This window comes from Lactuca saligna, chromosome 8 (assembly GCF_052625555.1).
Source record: "Lactuca saligna cultivar CGN05327 chromosome 8, ASM5262555v1, whole genome shotgun sequence".
Lineage (NCBI taxonomy): Eukaryota > Viridiplantae > Streptophyta > Magnoliopsida > Asterales > Asteraceae > Lactuca > Lactuca saligna.
Genome location: NC_136424.1, coordinates 9,059,656 through 9,079,606, shown reverse-complemented (window position 1 = coordinate 9,079,606; position 19,951 = coordinate 9,059,656). Strand labels below are relative to the sequence as shown.

The following is a 19,951-nucleotide window of genomic DNA, read 5'->3' as shown; positions in this document are numbered from 1 at the left end:
AGTTAATTCAATCTAATGACCGACTTGTTTTTGCTATCTTTTAGTCTTGTTAAGGGTCTGTTTGAGTGTTCTAAACCTAGTACATTCAAGGGTTGGGTGTTAGGAACTATCTACTAGGGTTCATTGTGCATCATTTAAGCTGGAAAACTCCAACACTTGGAGTTTACTGTCGTAAACTAGAGATTACGGTCGTAATCTATTGGTTGGCCGTGAACTCCTTCCATATGCATGATTTTCCTTCATTTTCCTTCACTTCTCAGACATCGAAGTCAAGAAAGTCAATTCTCTCTCAAGTATCATCAAGATTATTCATCTTGATCTTCAAAAATGTAAGTGATCCTTCCATTTTTAAGTTGATATCCTTCTTAATCTAGTAAAACTCTATGATTTCATCCATGAAACTATCTCTTTTGGGTAGATCTTCAAATCTTCATCACTTACACCAAGAACACCTACTAGTTCATTGGATCGTGAACACCCCTTCAAGCTTCAAAACGTAAGTATCCTTTCCATATAGTAGTTATCCTTTAGAAGCTCATGACATACACCTTTGAAAACAACCATTTCCCAAGAACAATAGGAGTTTACGGCCATAGCATCTCCTTTGGCCGTAAACCCCTATGAAGAACATTATTGACCGTAAACCCTCCTCATGATCTTCATTGACCGTAAACATCTTTGGCTGTAAACACAAGCATTTTCATGTGTTGGCCATAAACTCCCATGGTGGTAAACTCCCTTGGTCGTAAACATCCTTGGATGGTCGTAACCGCCTTGGAACAATCATATGTGATTGCAACACTTCAATCCAAGTGTTTCCTAGTCCCTAAGGTGGTTCTATATCACAATTAGTTGTTATATACACTAATTATATACATATATGTGTCATTATATGCTTAATAGGATACGTTTGTGCTCGAGGCTTCACTTGACACTTAGCATCCTATATCGATCTTACATTCGAATCACTCGCTACAGGTGAGTTCATACCCCTAACTTATCTTTTAAATGCTTTTATGAGGGGGGATACAAGTAGAAACATTAAAGTTATTGTATCAATCACATGTGATTAATAATTATCAAACAAGTGAATTTCTTATACTTCAAACTGTGATATCAAGCAAACTATTTCAAAACATTTTATCAAACTCCTTTATATGCTAAACTCTTTATCAATATCATTTAAACTTATATTTTGTCAAAATCATGTCTATACATATAAAGTTATATAAATAAGATTGAAAGGACTTAGGACTGATAGCTCGCTCTATTTCCTGTTCCTTGTTTGGTTGTGGACTTAGGGTATCGGTTGTTTGTCTGAGTGTCATTTGGATCTTAGTTATATATTATGTGTATGTGTATAGATATAAAAGTTCTTACATCAGTTTAATACCTTTGGGTAGCAAAGGTGTACAAACATACTCAGTCATTCAAACAACATTACTAGTAAACTATAATATGTATAGTTTAGAAGACTGCTACTCACTATTTCTAGTACAATGAAACATACAAGAGTCAGTTCATACATGAGTCAGTCAAACTTACTATACCGAGAAACAGAAAGAACATACTATAATGAGAAACAGGAAGGAACATACTATACAAAGAGAACATACACTACACTACAACAGATATAACATACTATACAAATATAAGAATATTATAACATTAATGTGAGCCACTACTTCATGGCATCGAAATATACTGTTGTGTCACGTTTTATAACCAGAGTCTCCTGGAGGGAGAGCATAAATTTTTGTATAGATCTATACTGGATTGACCATCCTACACCTTGCTGCTAGCTATAGTGGGAACTACAGGTCTACGGGTGGTGAATGTCATACCATTTCAACGTCTTTGAACGTCGTGTTTTACTAGTCGATCAAGCATGGTTATAATCTCATCACATTTTACCTTAATTAACGATTGGTTTAAGGTAGTTAGTACAACAGTAGTTACTATATACAAAACTAAAGTACATCATTTTTTTCCCATTTGCATTAACATTGTGATCTTCTCACATAAATGGAAATGTAAACTGTATATTGGTAATGATAGTCATACTTGGGAAAAACACTCACTTTTACAAACAAACAACATACAAAACATTCGGGTCTTGGTTGAAGGCTACATTTCAAGTAGAAAATATTGGATTTTCTAGGAGATACAAACATTTACTAAAAACACTTACAAACATTTTCAACAAACATTTACAAACACTTTCATCAAACTTATACAAACACTTGACACTAAAATACTTATGAACTCACCAACTTAAATGTTGACCCTCTCTTTCAAAATAACTTGTATTCCCAGGTCACCAGTAAACAGGTACAGATGGCCAGGCTTTGAGAAGACGGAGCACTTTCCGACTTGTCTTTCATTTTGATATATATATTTTTGGTGTATTACAATTACATTATGAACACACATGTATAAATTATACTATTAATGCAATGGATGATGTTGTTGTTTGTTTTACTATTATGCATTGTTATGATATTGTACATGACGTCCTCCACCCCCGAATGTTTCCACCAATTCGGTTTGGGGGTGTGACAACTACCTCACCCATCCCTGACTCATCTATGCCATCCTCCTCTTTCATCATTTCCTCATCTCCAAGTGCTTCAGTTGTAGGTCGTTCTTCAAATGTTATTTGGCTAGCAATTCCAACATCATGTAACAAACATAACAAAAAGGCCAGTTAGCAAGATTTAACATCATAAAATGAATAATGAGAAAGCATACTTGTGACATAGCAACATCCGCATCTTCAATTTGTTGTACTTCTACTGCACTCAATCCAAGACCTTCAATTTGTTGTAACTTTTGTTCACTCAATCCAAGACCTTCAATTTGTTGTAATTCTGCTTCACTAAGTCCAAGATAGTCCATGATCTGTTCTGTAGTGTATAAAGATTTCCTTAGGTTGTCAATTGTTATGCTTATATGGTTGTGAAAATCTGGACTTGCATCATTTTCACTCTCAACATTTTGAATGGTAACATGTTCAGGCTCACATTTAGGTAACTCATAAGTACCCTCCTCGTATTCTATTTGGACTCCTTTACTAGATCCCCTACCACCACCTCTACTTCTTCCTCCACCAGCCCTTCCATCACCTTTAATTCCTCTTTTAGTTCCTAACCAATTAAGCAAATCAGGTTCCAACCTAGGCCTGCCCATTTTTTTGGTTGAGGTTATGGAACCAATGTTGGATTCTTACATGATGTTTTATTGTGTCCCTTTTGTAGATAATTTTTACACTGGATAGTTCTACCCTTGCTTGACACTTGAGAGTACTTGTCTTGATTTTCTGAAACATGCCTTCTTCTTTTAACACTAGGCCTTCCTGGCATCCTCCTTTCAATGGGTGGAAGGGGCTTATTGTAACTTGTTTCTTCCCATAAGTTACTTCCATTAACTAGGACTATATTCTGATCATAAGTTGCCTTGTAATTATTCTTGTTGAACCAACTACTTATAAAGTTAACTGGATCTTGATTGGTGTACAATGTTGCCACTTGTGCATGCACACAAGGTACCCATGAAAGTTCCCATAATCTACAAGCATAACTTTATTCCTTTAAGTCAACTCCATAGTTTTGAAACATATTCCTTACTTCATATTCATTCAATCCACTTGGAACTGCAAACCAACTTTTACAAACATATAGATATAATATAAGATGCAAACACATAAGATAGAACATGTAAAAACAAAACAATTGAGAATACTTACTTAATGTCTTCTCCAAATTCTTCCAGTTTTCAGCTTCTTGTTTCAGATTGAAACCCCTTTCCATCATGTAAAGCCTAATCTCTTCAAGCATAGTCAGTAAAGGTTTCTTTTTTGAGTCTATAATGATTGCATTGAAACACTCAACAATCCCATTATCTACAGCCTCACAAGCCATGGCAGTAGAGAAATAAGCCCTGCACCATGAAGTTGGTTCCCTTGCCATGAGATGATCATAAGCAACATAACTTATTGCCTTAATCCTTTCCATATTAAACTTGAAATATCCTTCTGTGGTAGATTTTACAGATACCCAAAATATGTTTCTAAACTCCACTCCACTATAAACTTTTCTGAAATCGGCATAGATATGCTTGGCACATTGCATGTGCTCAACATATGGTAGAATATCCTTACTAGCTTCAACAAGACCCTAGAACATGAAAAAAAAAAAAAGCTAATTAGCAACACCATACACTATTGTAAATAATGAAAAATAAAGAGATAGTTACTTTACCTTGTGGTGGACACTGATTCCACACACACCCCTTCCACCATGCAATCCAAGATCATCATTAACCAAATCCAGGAACCATTCCAGTTGTTCTTGTTCTCTATATCAACAACTGCCTAAGCTATAGGATAGATCTGATTATTAACATCCTTGTCTATTGCAGTTAACAGTTCACCCTTACACTGTACCTTCAGAAAAGAACCATCAAATCCTATTACCCTACGACATCCCCTTTCCCACCCCTCTCTTATTGCTTTAAAGCAAATGTAGAATCTATGAAATGTTGTGGTATTATCAGGGTTTACAGTAACTGTAATCCTAACTGTGATGTCTGGATTGGATCTTAGTAGCTCACGCCCATAATCCTAAACTCTTGTATAGTGGTTACTCAATTTCCATTGAATTAATGATAGTGCCCTCATCCTTGATCTATAACACTTTGACCATGAAAATTTGCAATGAAGCTTACTTTGTATAATTACCTGCATCTCCTTGAATTTTAAATTAGGTTTCCTAATCAACTCCTTCACAAATTTCCTAGCTAACCAGGTAGGATCCATAAGCCTTGAATTGTTAAAATTCCTAACACATTTATGAATGTTTATCATCTTTGTGACTTGGAAAGACCTTTCAGTACTCATCCAAGAAGCCCTAACCACAATGGACACTTCTCTGGATCACTTCCACATATTGCCACTAGTCTAACACTATCATATTTTTTGAAATGGATTTAAAAACCCTTACTATCACAGCCGCTGATTTGGGCTAGTCAATTTAGAGACAATAAGAGTCAAAAATAACTTTTTGATATAAGATTATTTAGAATAAATAATCTTAACTAAGTTGTAGTATATGTCACAAGGTTTCCGTACATATAAAAAACGCTGAAATCCGAGTTATAACGAAGAAGTTATGACATGTCGAAGTTTCGCGACAAAACCGGTACGACACCGGGAATCATAAAAAGTGAGTTTATGATAAAGTACTTTTTAGCCTTAGTGACCTATAAGAAATTTGTAGAGTACATCTCCACCGACACGTGGATATAAAGAACGTCGAAAACGGAGTTCGTATGCAAAAGTTATGGCATTCCGAAAATGTAACTGTCTGAGGGGCATGACACGTGGTAGAAACCCTAGCCGCCTTAAGTCACGACGTGGACATGAAGGCCACGACGTGAAATGTGTCTGGAACACTAATCGGGGCTAGAAAACAGATGTTGAAGCTACGGGGTGACTCATGGATGTTCACGATGTGACCCTGGGTATGCCACGATGTGAAATGGCCCAGAACACCCTATAAATAGCAGGTTGAGCCCTTGTTCTCCTTACACCAATGGTTTGTAGCGAGAGAGAGTGAGAAATGGATTATAGTTAATATTTATAGCAAGTCTTATAACCGAACTATATGACTGAATGTATCCCTATAATAGTAAATTAGTTTACTTGATATTAAAATGTAATAAACAGACATAAGCTATTTGAGATAGGTTAGAGCACATAACTTATTAAAAAAAACCTTTTCATTTAAATTAATAAAAAAAATTAATTTTAATTTATTCGATCACTAAAAGGCAAAAAGGTAATAATAAATCAAATATCCTGCTATTTTGTGTTTCTATTCGTTTTGTGTTTTTGTATACCAAAAAAAGAAAAAAAGAAAAAATCTATGTAATTATTTTATATTAATAGTAACAAAAATTAGAAGGAAAATCTCTAAAGTAATATATCCGATACACCCCTTAAATATTTATGCACATCAATATCGTCGTCGACGACTTCTTCACGCGTCACACCTCACAACGCCCGTTTTGGCGGTTTCAGATGTGTCTACGTTGAAGTTCATATAGATATAATCACGTAACGAAGTATCTCTCCAGATATTTATTTTCAGAGAAAGTAATTCAGATATATTTAGATACACACAGAGTGGGTGAGAATTGAGATTGCAGAGCAGGTGATGGGGAACGCATCGTGTATTCTTGTGGGTTGCATAGACCAAGCAAGTATAGGGGTTGTTGAGAAATGGGGTCGATTCGAGAAATTGGCTGAGCCAGGTCTGAATTTCTTCAACCCTTGCGCCGGTCAGTATCTCGCCGGTGTTCTCTCCACCCGGATCAACTCGCTTGAAGTCAAAATCGAGACCAAAACCAAGGTTTTCTTTTCTGTTCCTTATAATTCACATGATCTATGAAATTACCTTCTCACATATCGATTGTTATTTTTTGACCTATGTTGTGAGTTTAAACCCTTGATAATCGTACGATCTGCGATAGATTATCATGTAACTATCATATGAGTTGGTAGGTTGTATATTGTGGTTTAGATCATAAGAAGCTAGAGCTAGGGTTCATTTTCCTGGAGCTGGCAAGCACAGTGAATTATTTCAAATGTTGAACTTGAAGTATCTTTCTCTTTTGCAGGACAACGTGTTTGTTCAAATAATTTCTTCAATTCAATACCGAGTAGTAAAGCAAAACGCTGATGATGCATTCTACGAGTTACAGAACCCTCGTGAACAAATTCAATCCTATGTTTTCGATGGTGATCTTCTTAGTTCTTACACTCATGTCCATTTTGCTTCTATAAAAATACCTCCATAGTTTCTATGTCATAAACCAGTGGTATTCTTTCAGTCGTACGAGCTCAGGTTCCAAGGATTACTTTAGATCAACTCTTTGAACAGAAAGATGAAGTCGCAAAAACCGTATTGCAGGAACTCGAGAAGGTAAATTCATCATATCGTGTGTTAGGTTTTCTATTTTTTTTAAAAGAAAAAGTTTATATGATTTCGTGGGATCATTGTATTAGGTTATGGGAGAATACGGGTACAACATAGAGCACATACTGATGGTGGACATTATACCTGATCCTTCTGTGCGTAGAGCAATGAATGAAATCAATGCAGGTCTTGCTTTTCTACTATGCACTATCATATTCTTTTCTTCTTTTTTTTCCATTAAGTTCTGTATGGGTAAAGTGGTTGGATGTGTAATCATGCTTGTGTTGTGTATACATGAGGTATGTTTCTTCTCTAGACTGAATGAATGAGACTGTATGACCATTCTACCCTTCCATAGTTCCATTCCAAAAAAAAAAAAAAAAAACAAATGTTGCGATAACTTTTTGACGAATTTGTCCTTGGATGCAGCACAAAGGCTTCAGCTTGCAAGTGTGTACAAGGGAGAAGCGGATAAGATTCTTCTAGTGAAAAAAGCAGAAGCAGAAGCTGAAGCCAAGTATTTGGGTGGAGTTGGTGTGGCAAGACAGAGGCAGGCGATAACTGATGGATTAAGAGAGAATATATTGAATTTCTCACATAAAGTGGAAGGGGCGTCTGCAAAAGAGGTGATGGATCTGATTATGATAACTCAGTATTTTGACACCATTAAAGATCTTGGGAACTCATCCAAGAACACCACTGTGTTTATACCACATGGGCCTGGACATGTGAGGGATATTAGTGATCAGATTCGCAATGGTCTAATGGAAGGGAAAGCAGGGTCTAGTGGTGCCCATCATGACTGATTGTACTCTGTACAGTTTCTGACATGTACCGGATCTTCTTTTTCTCCTTCCTTTTTATGAATTTTTCATTACTAAATAAAGAATGATAGATATAAAGTTGCAATTGTCCAAGGAGTTTGTTTGTGTGTCTTTGCTTTGAGGTGGATTTTACTGTGTTTATATGGAAGTTGAAAGTTTTATGTTAAATATTTTGTTAGGTGTTTACTACTCATCCACTATATTGTTTATTATAGATCTTTACTAGTTAAACATGTTTTGGTTAAAACTTAAAAGCATGTGTTCTTTTTTTGCTTGTTAGTTCTTTAATGTTAGGCAAAATTGGATCCGACGCTTTATAAGGAGGCTATTTTATGATAGAACTTGGGAACTTTATATACGGCTTTATGCTTCTTTGCATAGATGGAAAGCACACATTCTTAGGGCATCTCCAACCTAACAATAAAACCTACACTAAATCAACTTTTACATTAAAATTTATATTATAATGCTCCAACTTTAGATTAAAGTTAACACTACATATAATATATTAACCTAACAATAAAACCTACACTAAATCAACTTTTACATTAAAATTTATATTATAATGCTCCAACTTTACACTAAACTTAACACTATATATAGCGTTGGTGAATAGTATCACACCGAATATAGTGTAATATTATTCATCAACATTATATTCAATGTTAAAGTTTTGATAGTATATATTAATCATTGAAGTTTGAACGTAAGAACTTTTAGTTTAATTTTTATATAAATAGTTTATATTTAATATTTTTACGTATATTATTATATTTAATAATTAAAAATACAATATAAGATTTACATAAAACACATAATGATATATTATAATCTTAGTAGTATAAAAAAAATACAAATGATTTCATATGTTATTTTATATAACATATGATAATTGATGATGAACATGATGATTTTGACGTACCAATTGAAGTTGCAAGAGAAATATTACCGACAAATATAGAAATAATGATAGTAAATTCTAATATCTTGTGCCCGGTATAGACACATCAATAATAAAGAAGCTCATTTCGATTTACAAAATGCATTAATTAACCACTTATGAGAATATATATATATATATATATATATATATATATATATATATATATATATATATATATATATATATATATATATATAATAGTTTCAAAATACATGTATGATATTTATTTTAATTTGTGCTAAAATGTTAATTTGTTTTATATAATAAACAGGTACGATAAATAATTATATATGAATATATGAATAAGTAATTATGGTTATAGATTTTTAATAAAACAATTTATATAATTATATTAATAAAAAATTATAGACCTAGTTTGTAAAATCTTAATAAATATAAATGATTGTTTTTGTAAAATTATAAAAAGTAGATGGATAAGAACATATTTAGAATATTTTTTTTAGTGTTAATTATAATGTAATAGGTTGAAGAGGTTTAGCATTAGCACTATTGTTGCACTATATTATAAATTATATATACTTACTAATTCTAAAGGTCTATTTGAACAGTTCTTCTAAAGGTCTATTTGAACAGTTCTTGGTTCTGATTGGACCATCATCAATTTCATTTTTTATTATATTTTTTTATCCCACCGCCTCCAAACTTGCTGGCTAGGGTTTAAGAGAATGGGCATAATGTGATGCCCTCTGTTTTCCACCGCTTCCGCTTATATACGTGTCCGCCTTCTGTTATCCAAAGCGATACGTGTCCCATGCTTCCACCGCTCCATGTCTTTCTTCTTTCCGAACCTTCCACCACCGCTCCAGGTAAGTTTCAAGGATGTCCAACCGGTATGCCCTGCTCCTCTCTTTTTAAATCCATCACAGGTTCCTCTTCACCTTTCTTCTTCTTCTTCTTCTTCTTCTTCTTCTTCTTCTTCTTCTTCTTCTTCTTATTTTTTTGGCAGATTTGGTTATTAACTGTGGTTTTTCGTTGGTTTAAGGGGGTATGCCAGGGGTCAAATTAGGGTCCATGAATTGTAGATTTATGAAATTGTGATGATGAGAAGATGTCGACCGGTGATGATTCAGAAGATTTTTCAGCATTGTCTAAAAGATTGATCGGCGGATTAGGCGGCCTGATCGGCGATTAGGCCTTGCAATTGAGTTCGTCCGATTCTCCACCTCCCAGAAACTTCTCTCGCTGAATGTCTGCTTCCGAGGTTTGATTTTGTTGCTTTCTTGCTTATTTTTTGATACACTGATATGCCACCAGCTGAAAGGTTCCAGCTCTGTACATCGTGCTTTTGTTAATTTGACGGAGGAGGAACGCCATAAACAGCAAATCCATTCCATCAGGTATATCGATTACTAACACGTCTTTTGACCACAGGTTGTAAAATGGTTTTTTTTTTTTTTTTATGATCAGGAGAGGGAAGCTTCTTTGAATGGAACTTTATCTGATATTAATCAATGGGTTGATGGATTCACAGGTTTAACTCTTATAAGAACCATAATCCAAATATATGATAAGATTATTGTATTAATTTGTGAAACTTTTGCATTGTTTCTCAGATGATACTCCTACATCTGGACCTGCTTAAGAGGGTCTGGATCAATCTTCAGAGGGTTGGCTAGATAATTGTCTAATAAATGATACAGAGATGCATTTATGTGTTGGTGGTTTGTATGTTTTTTTATAAACCTCATTAATTAATAACCAAAAAGATTTGACTAATTTTAACAAGTTCATAACAGGAATCCATCATAATCAAATAACAGGTAAATTTTCATCGGACTTTCCTCAATTATAAATGATTTTTGCATCCCTTCAGTTGTGATTCCAGTTTAAATGTCTGGTATTTTAACTGTGATGATGTTTGTACTTTATATCTTTTACTGACTCATAAATGAATCTTGATCATATTTATCCATTTTTTTTTAACTTTTCAGGCACATTGCATTTCAACATGCGGCCATAATGTGGAGAATGCGGAGGACGGTGGTATCATATTTGTATGGATTCATGAACCAGTTTATGAAGTCTATTACGAAATTATCCAATTCCCCTTTTTACTTCAATTGCCATTTTAGGCTGTTGATTGATATACCTAAAATTATTTTTTTTTATTTTATCCTATTCAGTTTGATTTAGCTTATTTCATCATGAACTTGTCAAAAGAGGAACACCAATTGAACAAGAAACCATTGATTGATCCGAACTAGGGCTTTCACATTTATCGCATATTGCATTTATTGTTTCTTCAATATCTTGAAATTATGATCAGAAGTTATAATAAATGAATTTTGTTAGTGATTTGTATATTTATCAATTGCTGACAAGTTTACTATGCCGTTTCAGGAAAGAAATGGGAATGACACACCTGAAAGACAACCTATGACTCCACATTCCCTAACAAAAATGGGTTCTAGGTTAGTTAAATTATGCCAGATGAAGTGATTTCTCAAGTTCCATTTTCATCTACTGTTCATTTTAATGAGAGTTTTCTTTTGTTTCTACAGAGAGCGTACAACATGCTGTCAAGGAAATCATAAATTATCCAAATAAAGAATCTTGAAACAGGTCGTACAACATGTTAACTAATATAGTAATATATATATATATATATATATATATATATATATATATATATATATATATATATATACACACACACACAATTTAATGATGTTTATTCTGATTTTCTTGCATGATTTTTAGTTTTTATTTTAATTCATAAGTCCAAATGAAATAAATAGTACCATATAACATCCTGTTTTTCCAGTTTATTTCTTAATAAGCCACTGTCCTTGGAAAAATCTACTAATTATAGCATTGTACTGTTTTTTTTCTTATTAGGACATTGTACTTTAATAAATTTACCTAATTTTAGCAATAAATATAAATTTCAATTTGCATGACATTCCTATATTTGAATATATTTTTTCAAAGTACAAAACTGTAACAAGAAAAATTTAAAGTAGGATGCTATAGCAAACAAGTTTATAAAAGTACAAAACTGACTCTAATTTTTATCAAAATTTCAGGTCTTTCCCGTTAGGTCCAGGTGCAAACGCCTCCCATAATTCAATTATGGTGAGTCGTTATCTCTTATATTAGATATGTATTTTTTACAAAATTCAACATTCTAAACTTTGTGTTTCACCACACAGGAAACACCAAAACTCATCGACTTAAAGCACGAATCACTAGACATGGAATCTGAAATGAGTCAATAGTATAACCATGTCTCCAAAGGTATAGATGTCAAAGAGCAAGATTACACCAACAGAAAGTGTCGCCAAAACTTTACATTATATACATTGATGAAAAATGAGGGTCTATTTTTTTTTTATGTGAAATTCAAGTTTGTATTTAGTTGAAAAAGAAATGGTTTTTCCGTTTGTGTTCTTTGTTTATTTCTTTTTCTGTTATTGCTATCTTCATTTTGACCCTGGGCAGGTTTTTCTAGCGGATCCAATCCCTAGTTTTAATATAAAGTTAATGTTATGAGTTGGAGATGTCTTGTTCTACCATTATAGTTGCAGTCCATTAACATCAATCATAGTGCAATAAGTTGAATACATATCTCGAATTGTGCAAGTTTTGACCTAATATTTTCGTCTACATCCGGGACTCCATATTATTGTGATTTTTCCTAGTCCACCTCCAGCATTACATGCACAATCTTGGTTTCTTGACGTGTAAAAAATGGTTATTGTCACATCTGATAGCTCGCTCACTAAATGCCTTCAACTACTACACTTGGGTACATTTTAAGGGGTGATAGCTCAGTTTCCACCTAAACACGCTTTACCATGACTTGCACAATATAAAAATAATTTTATTTATACCACAATGAAAAAAACTTGGCAACACCATCTCTCTTCTCTAGCTGCAAGAAATCTGAGTTTCTAAAACATGCAAATGGGCAGGATGCAACAGATGAAGTATATTGATATTGATATAGATAGTTGAATAAAACAGGTGTGTGTATCATATATATATATATATATATATATATATATATATATATATATATATATATATATATATATATATATATATAATCTTAAAGTTGAAGAAGCCAGATTTATAACATGGTAACTGAAAAAAAAAAATAACGATGGCTCATGGTATAGATAACCGACCAACCACACACCATTTCTCCCGCATCATATAACAGAGAGAGGATATCTTCATCCTTATCCTTATCCGTAAGATGCATTTTAACTCACTACTCACTACTCAGTAGTATGTTCTTTGACTAGCACTGTAACCACCACCACCACCATCATGCATTTATCAAACAAAAAAAGTAAACCACCAACCTTCAATCGTTTCACCATTTGTGTATGTGTGTGTGTGTGTGTGAGAGAGAGAGAGAGAGAGAAAGAGACCTGGTAGTAGCTTGTGTGATTTCGCACTTGAGAGGCTGAAAGTGGTGGACCTATAATTTTTAAAAAAAAATTGTTATGATTTGGTGATATGTATTAAACTTTACAATAATAGTGTAAATTGATGGTTAAAAATTCAGAGATAGAAAGAAAGTGGGTAGAGGATTACCTCCAACATAAGTAACAACAGTACCTCTACCATCATGTCCAACACTTCTACACAAGTCACAAAAACATTTTGAAATGTAAATGTAAATCTCAAATTTAAACAAAACACAAATATTATTATTATTATTATTATTATTAATGTTGACCTTGGGATTGGGAGGAAAGAATCATAAGGATCATGTTCACGTTGAAGGATTGAAGATTGTTGTTGATAGGGTCTATGAGTGTAAGGTTGAACCTCAGGTACAACAGCAGTAGTCTCGATGTTATAGCCTCTGTGAGTGCAATAAGACTGAGATTGACTCATAATGGGACGATCTGAATATCTTAAATGAACTTGATTTTGACTTTGACTTCCAAGGTAGACAGTCCGAAGATGATGTGGGTGGTTATGGTTGGGTTGAACATATCCTGAATATGGTCGACTACTGTGTATAGCACCAGAAACAGGTTCAATGTATCCAGCATGTGCTTCCTACAAATACAATCATTGCACCTTTATTTTTATCAAACACCAACCACATCAATATTTAAACAATCCCAAATACCAATGTTCTTCAATTTCTTTCTAGTACACTCATTTTATTCTTATCAAGACATACTACTTTGAAATTTCTACTCATTGGATACATTGCTATAAGCCAAAAACTGGGTGAATTTCTCAAAGTACAATGCTATGATATCAAACGAGCCATTTCTTGTATTTAACTAATTTAACCCTTTAAAAAAGTAATAAATATAAGAAAACCCATAGTAGTATAGTACCATCTCCTTGAGGCGTCTAGTAGACAATGAATCAGGAGGCAGACGAAAAGAATTAGATGCAGCAGCAACAGCATATGAATGATCCATGTATCTAGTGGTGCTTCTGTAATCATCATGCCCATGCCCATGCCCTCTTCTAATACGATTATCATTACTAATATTATCTCTTTCCCTTCCAATTGCATGCACATTGCCTAAAATTTTCAATGTAAATGGAGTCAAAAAAGATACACTGCTGGTATACTCCTAAGTCCTAATCCTATTCCTAACTAGTGTTAACAGTATCAACTGTGGTTCTCTCAGTGTGGCTTCTTAAGTAGAGAATAGAGATAGTGGGTGGGGGCAATAACGTCTTTTAGTCAATTAGGATAGGCCGGTTGAGTGGATCATCATCTTGGATATTCCTTTTTTAGTGTACAACAACTGGCTAGGAATAGCAAAGCAAGAGGACATAAATAGTAATATACCTTTCTGTTTCTTGAAAGGCTTTTTGTTTTGAGGGTTTCTGTTGCCTCCATCATGCTTTGGGGCCTTTCTTTTGTCATTTCCTGGTTTGGAGGCGGATTTACTATTTTGCCCTTCACCAAATTTTGGTTTTTTTGTATCACCATGTCTCAAATTGGGAGGAGCAATCACATTATGGTCAGAGGATGCTTTTCTTTTCTTATTACAACTTTCACCATTTTTGATACTTCCCTTCACCTTATTTTTAATGCTATCATTTTTATTTCTTTTAACTTGCTGAGAATTCAAACCACCTTTTGCTTTTATTGGTTTAGGTCCTGAAATTTCTTTAGATTTTCCACCCTCTTTATTCGATGCTGAGGCTTCAACTTTGAATCCCCCACCAAAACCCTGCTTCTGAGATTGACTCTTAGACTGAGGCTTTGAAATGTTGGCTTTGATCTGAGGTAACAAATAATAAACCCGAGTGATGTTACATACTAGAAATATAATACACACACATAGCGTTCTTGTTTAGTGAATCACAAAAACGGTCCCCGTTGTATGCAAGGGCAAAATGGTCCAAAAATAATATGATCATGTGGTATTTTTACGGTTTTGTTCCTAAAAAAAAGAGAAAAATTGCCATTTAACAAGGTTAACAAAAGGGCTGTTAAAGTTAACAACACATGGACCAAAATTAGATATAAGGACCCAAACCTCAAAAGGTTTCAAATCTGGACTAACCCCTGTAAACAACCGCATACCACAGGGATCGTTTTTGTAATTCACTCTTTTTTATGAGGGGAAGTAAACATCCATACCTTGACTTCTCCTCCAATACCAGCATTGTTGATACCCTCAACACAAGCTAAAGCATTTTCATTTGATGCAAAAGTGATGAACCCAAAATCTTTATGTTTGGTTCGTGGGTTCAGGCATATATCAACTCTAAGAATCTCACCATACTTTTTACAAATCTCCTTCACCTTCTCTTCACTCCAATCTTTAGTGACTCCTTCCAAATATACCTTTTTGGCCTAGAACACAATAAGAAACACATTAATCGAATGAGCATGGAAACAGGGAATTTTAACAAGTTTGATCATACCTGTGGCTGTGACAGATCTTCATCATTTTGATGCATAGGTGTTTGAGCAAAGGCAACCTTAGCACTTATATCACGCCCAAAAACCGCATCTGGCTTTTTGAGTCGTTGAAATGCTGCTACTGCATCTGAATGTGTGGTGAATTCCAAGAAAGCAAAACCTTTATTTTTCCCTTCAAGCTTGGGATTCTCTGGTAAACGGATCATCTCAATATGCTCAATTCCATATTGTTTCAATTGTTGCAACACCTTAAACAGGAAAATGGGACCATTGAGTATCTAATAGCTGGTGCTTTGAAACAATCTTATGCAACAGAGATAGCTTTGATACTTGAACAAATAGAAGTGAATGATTATAAAACATGTAAACTTACTTCCTCCTTTTTCCATGTTTTGCTAATATTTCGCAAATATAGAGTATGATTGTCCTGGCTTTCTGATATCTTTACATGTTTGCCCCTCACCTAGGCATAGAAAAAAATATTAGAATCTGACTTGTTGAGTTCACCTTCTGTCAATTCCCAAAGCCACATAAGCAGAGGTCAATCTCATACCTCAACTCCATCTTTCAACTCCAAAAGAGCACGCTTTGCTTGATCAGGAGATGCAAACCGTATAAATGCAAAACCTTTGCTCTTTTTTGTGGTTGAGTTCCTCACTATTCTTGTTGATTTCAGCTCCCCAAATTGTTGAAAGACATTGACCAGATCTTCTTCAACTGTATTTTTGTCCAATCTTCCAACATAGATTTCAATGTCCTTATCTTTCTTATTATCGGGGACAGGATCCTGAGAAGGATCTTCATCGCCTTCATTGTCTGCATCATCTCCCTCACTATCATCATCACTTTCCCCATCTTCTACAACTAAAGCAGCAGCATTGTTACAAGGTGCTTTGTCAGCATTAGATTCTTGAGCTGAGATGGTTTTCGCAAGTTCTTGTTTTTCTTCTTCATTGTCGCCTTTGACAGTTAGAGGTTTGTTATTGTCATTTAGTATTTTTGAGTTATTAAACAACTGAGCTTATTATGCAAATACGAGGATATATGATCCATGATGTATGAGTTTGACGGTAAAACACCTCATCTTCAAGAGCAATCAAGTAATAAATCAAAATGTATGTTCAATTTTCTTACCTGTAACTGTCTCCAATTGGGAACCATTGATGCCTGATCCTTGTTTGTCTTGATCCACATTCTCGCTTCCACGCTGTAAATCATCTTTCTTCTTGACTGTGGTCTCGTCAGATTCATCATTTTCTACGTAAACGATTCCATCTCCTTCTCCTTGCTTCCCTTTACCAACATCCTCACTTACCAGCGGGAAATCCTCTGTGGCCTTATCTCCGCCCACGTCCGGTTCACCGCCCTCATTTCTCGCTTTATTCACATCACCTACTGCAGAATTCTCTAAAACGATTCCCACCTTAATCAACGATTCGGAAGAAACAGCAAGAGATGTAGTTGAATCACCGTGAATTTTAGCAGAATTGGGATCGGATACTTCTACCTGACCCGACATATCCGTCTTGACTTTCGCAACATCTTCTAATTCAGCTCCCGTTTCAACTTCTGGTGTGGTTGATTTATGATCACCAACAGGGGTAGGTGTGGTAGCTAATGATGATTTTTTGCGCCTTATAGGCGTCTTCCGAGGAGGCATGTCTGATTTGTATATGACCCAACTGCAATTACTTGTTTGACGGGACGAGGGTTAGGGTTCTTGTAGCTGTTAAAGGCGATGAAAGTACCGATCGATCAACAGAGAGAGAGAGAGAGAGAGAGAGAGATGAAGAATCGAAGTACCATCTAACAAACTACGGAGCCGGAAAGTCGGAAACCGCAAGGAACCAAGATGGGCCTAGCACATTATCCAAGTAAGTCATTTTGGTATCAAATTATCAAATATTTTGATTTAAGGTTTTATGTTCCCAAGTCCCAACTATTTTGGGTTATTTTCATGTTCCAAACATTTTGGGCTGTTATTTCCTAGTTGTGTTATTTCCTCTTTGTGCGTAAGGTAAAGGGTTATTTTAATGTTCCAAATATTTTGGGTTGTTATTTCCTCGTTGTATTATTTCCTCTTTTTGCGTAAGGCAAAGGATGGATGTGGTGATGTTTTTATCGATGGTAAAAGTATTTCATATAGACACGTCATACAAGTTTTTACCATTTTTATCATATTTTGCTTATGAATGGGATGTGATAGTTTGTTTTTGCCAATAATAAAACTTTTGTCTATACAAATAAAAAGAAGGGTGCTAAATGAAAATATTATGTTTACTTGTCTATTCCGTATCGGCTACTACATATTACCGACGAACAGTTCATATGTATACTTCCACCGATCAAAATCATTGTTGGCAACAATACCACTCAAGGAGCAGGAATTACCATCGGCAACACATGCCACCTCACGTTATCGGCAGTAAATCATGGGCCACCCCGTTTAGCCTTTTATTATTTAAATCAGTCATGTTTTATTGTATTATCTTTTGACTATTTGTGTTTGTTTTTGTATTTTTCCGGTTTAAATTAAAGTATCTCTAATGGTAAACTATATTAATACTTAAAATTATTATCACATCATCATTCCAAAAACTTTAACCTCTAATTAAGATGGTTAACTTCTTCCTATAGTTTTTTTTTTTATAAAAGTTAACCCATTTATCCATATCTATCTAAAATATTCTATAAAATTCTCTTATTTAATTATTTATTTTTTAAACACACTCATATATTAATTTATTAAAACTATTGTAATACATTATTTCAAAAGAAATATATTACAAGATACCGTTCGAAAAAATAATACAAAAAACTATTACGAAGTATTCATAAAAAGATTGAAAAAATATTTATAATCATTATGATTTTATATTTTACAAATGAAATCTCATCTATATTTAATAGAAATAACTATTTAGTATAAAAATAAAAATATTAAAAACTAAAATATATTTAAATGAGTAACTTGAAATATAACTAAAGTATCAGAGTGATAAATGATAAATGATAAAAGTATAATGATCATTCAATATATATCATATATATTGAATGATCAATAGAAAAAAAAAAACAAATAAATTGAAGACTCCAATGGTAATAAGTAATTATTTAACAAATAAGTAATAATAAATTATTTTTTTTAAAAGTTATCATTGTAAATGCTCCCAAGTTTTTTGTTTGATTTTGATTTTTTTTAATATGGTTTCGTTTTTTCTATTCAAACATAAAGAGCCATGTTAGCTTCAATATTTATACCCTAAAATTTACCAAACAACTTGTTTATATCCTCATAAATTTGCTAAAATTTGTTTATAGTGTCACGTTTAGGGTAGTGTGATTTGCTATGGCAAGAAACATCATTTATTTTCATGGTTTATATAGACAAGGATTTAGATATTCATTTGATAATGAAAAGGGTTCTATTTATGTTTATCTTAATGGTGTTTTATATTTTAAAGCATTGCCTTGTAATGGAATATATGAAACTGTGATGGTTGTAGATAATTTAGGAAATGATGTGTTGTGTATTGATTTTTCCAATAGTTTGGATAAATCATGCTTGTGGCATTATCGTCTTGGATATGTCAACAAGAAACACATAGACCAACTCCAAAAGGATGGAGTGTTGGAGTCATTCGACCTTAGGGATGATGATGTGTGTGGGTCTTGTTTACTTGGAAAGATGACCAAGTCACCCTTCACTGGCACTTGTGAAAGGGGTGAGGGTTTATTGGATCTCATACACACCGATGTGTGTAGGCCCTTTAGATCCACCACAAAGGATGCGAACCGCTTCTATGTGACTTTCATCGATGATTATATCAGATATGAGTATATTTACTTAATCAAGCACAAGTCAGAAACCTTTGAAAAGTTCAAAGAGTTTAAACAAGAAGTGGAGAATCAGTTGGGCAGGAAAATCAAGATGTTTCGATCCGATCGAGGTAGAGAGTACCTAAGTCTTGAATTACACGACTACCTCAAGGAATGTGAAATCGTTTCGCAGTTGATGCCACCTAGGACACCGCAGTTGAATGGTGTAGCTGAGAGGCATAATCGAACCTTGTTAGACATGGTTCGTTCCATGATGAGTTGTGCTTCACTACCTATCCCATTCTGGGGGTATGCCTTAGAGACTGTCGTCCATATCCTTAACTCAATCCCTACCTATAAGGTTACCAAAACACCTCACGAGATGTGGACAGGAAAAGCTTCCTCGTTGGCACATATCAAGGTTTCGGGTTGCAAGGCTTTCGTAAGATGAGAGACTCACGACAAGCTCGAACCTCGTAGCGAGCAATGTATTTTCATCGGCTAC

At 34.2% G+C, this 19,951-nt stretch overlaps 2 protein-coding genes and 1 long non-coding RNA gene across 8 annotated transcripts; 2 read left to right on the top strand and 1 right to left on the bottom strand.

Moving 5' to 3' along the window:
• Nucleotides 1-6,031: 6,031 nt before the first annotated feature.
• Nucleotides 6,032-7,969, top strand: LOC145011704 (SPFH/Band 7/PHB domain-containing membrane-associated protein family). The gene is made up of 5 exons (XM_078970432.1): nt 6,032-6,410; nt 6,679-6,799; nt 6,892-6,983; nt 7,067-7,163; nt 7,407-7,969. Exons 1-5 carry the CDS (start codon nt 6,216-6,218, stop codon nt 7,781-7,783), a joined length of 882 nt encoding a protein of 293 aa, XP_078826558.1. The 5' UTR covers nt 6,032-6,215; the 3' UTR covers nt 7,784-7,969.
• A 1,487-nt stretch (nt 7,970-9,456) lies between these two features.
• On the top strand, nt 9,457-12,275 carry LOC145008662 (uncharacterized). 5 transcript variants are annotated; one of them, XR_013663582.1, is made up of 8 exons: nt 9,457-10,102; nt 10,173-10,236; nt 10,319-10,525; nt 10,697-10,759; nt 11,106-11,176; nt 11,267-11,327; nt 11,792-11,840; nt 11,918-12,275. It is a non-coding gene; the product is annotated as an uncharacterized LOC145008662 (long non-coding RNA). The 5 variants fall into 5 exon arrangements; XR_013663579.1 differs by having other exon boundaries at nt 10,697-11,176; XR_013663580.1 differs by having other exon boundaries at nt 10,319-10,759.
• On the bottom strand, nt 12,268-17,510 carry LOC145008659 (uncharacterized). Of its 2 annotated transcripts, none has more exons than XM_078967256.1 (11): nt 16,762-17,510; nt 16,181-16,587; nt 16,001-16,090; nt 15,630-15,875; nt 15,343-15,558; nt 14,542-14,980; nt 14,075-14,268; nt 13,456-13,784; nt 13,311-13,357; nt 13,145-13,194; nt 12,268-13,017 (listed from the first exon to the last, which is right to left on the bottom strand). In XM_078967256.1, the coding sequence occupies exons 1-11, from the start codon at nt 17,285-17,287 to the stop codon at nt 13,012-13,014; spliced, it is 2,550 nt and encodes an 849-aa protein (XP_078823382.1). In that variant the 5' UTR covers nt 17,288-17,510; the 3' UTR covers nt 12,268-13,011. The 2 variants fall into 2 exon arrangements, with proteins under 2 accessions (XP_078823382.1, XP_078823383.1); XM_078967257.1 differs by having other exon boundaries at nt 16,181-16,491.
• Between the last annotated feature and the right edge of the window lie 2,441 nt (nt 17,511-19,951).

Coding starts and splice junctions, on each gene's coding strand:
- LOC145011704 (XM_078970432.1), top strand. CDS start 6,216: ATGGGGAACGCATCGTGTATTCTTGTGGGTTGCATAGACCAAGCAAGT. Junction 6,411..6,678: donor AAATCGAGACCAAAACCAAG/GTTTTCTTTTCT, acceptor TCTCTTTTGCAG/GACAACGTGTTTGTTCAAAT. Junction 6,800..6,891: donor TCAATCCTATGTTTTCGATG/GTGATCTTCTTA, acceptor GTATTCTTTCAG/TCGTACGAGCTCAGGTTCCA.
- LOC145008659 (XM_078967256.1), bottom strand. CDS start 17,287: ATGCCTCCTCGGAAGACGCCTATAAGGCGCAAAAAATCATCATTAGCT. Junction 16,091..16,180: donor AGTTGAAAGATGGAGTTGAG/GTATGAGATTGA, acceptor TTCTATGCCTAG/GTGAGGGGCAAACATGTAAA. Junction 13,195..13,310: donor TGTTGTTACTTATGTTGGAG/GTAATCCTCTAC, acceptor TAAAAATTATAG/GTCCACCACTTTCAGCCTCT.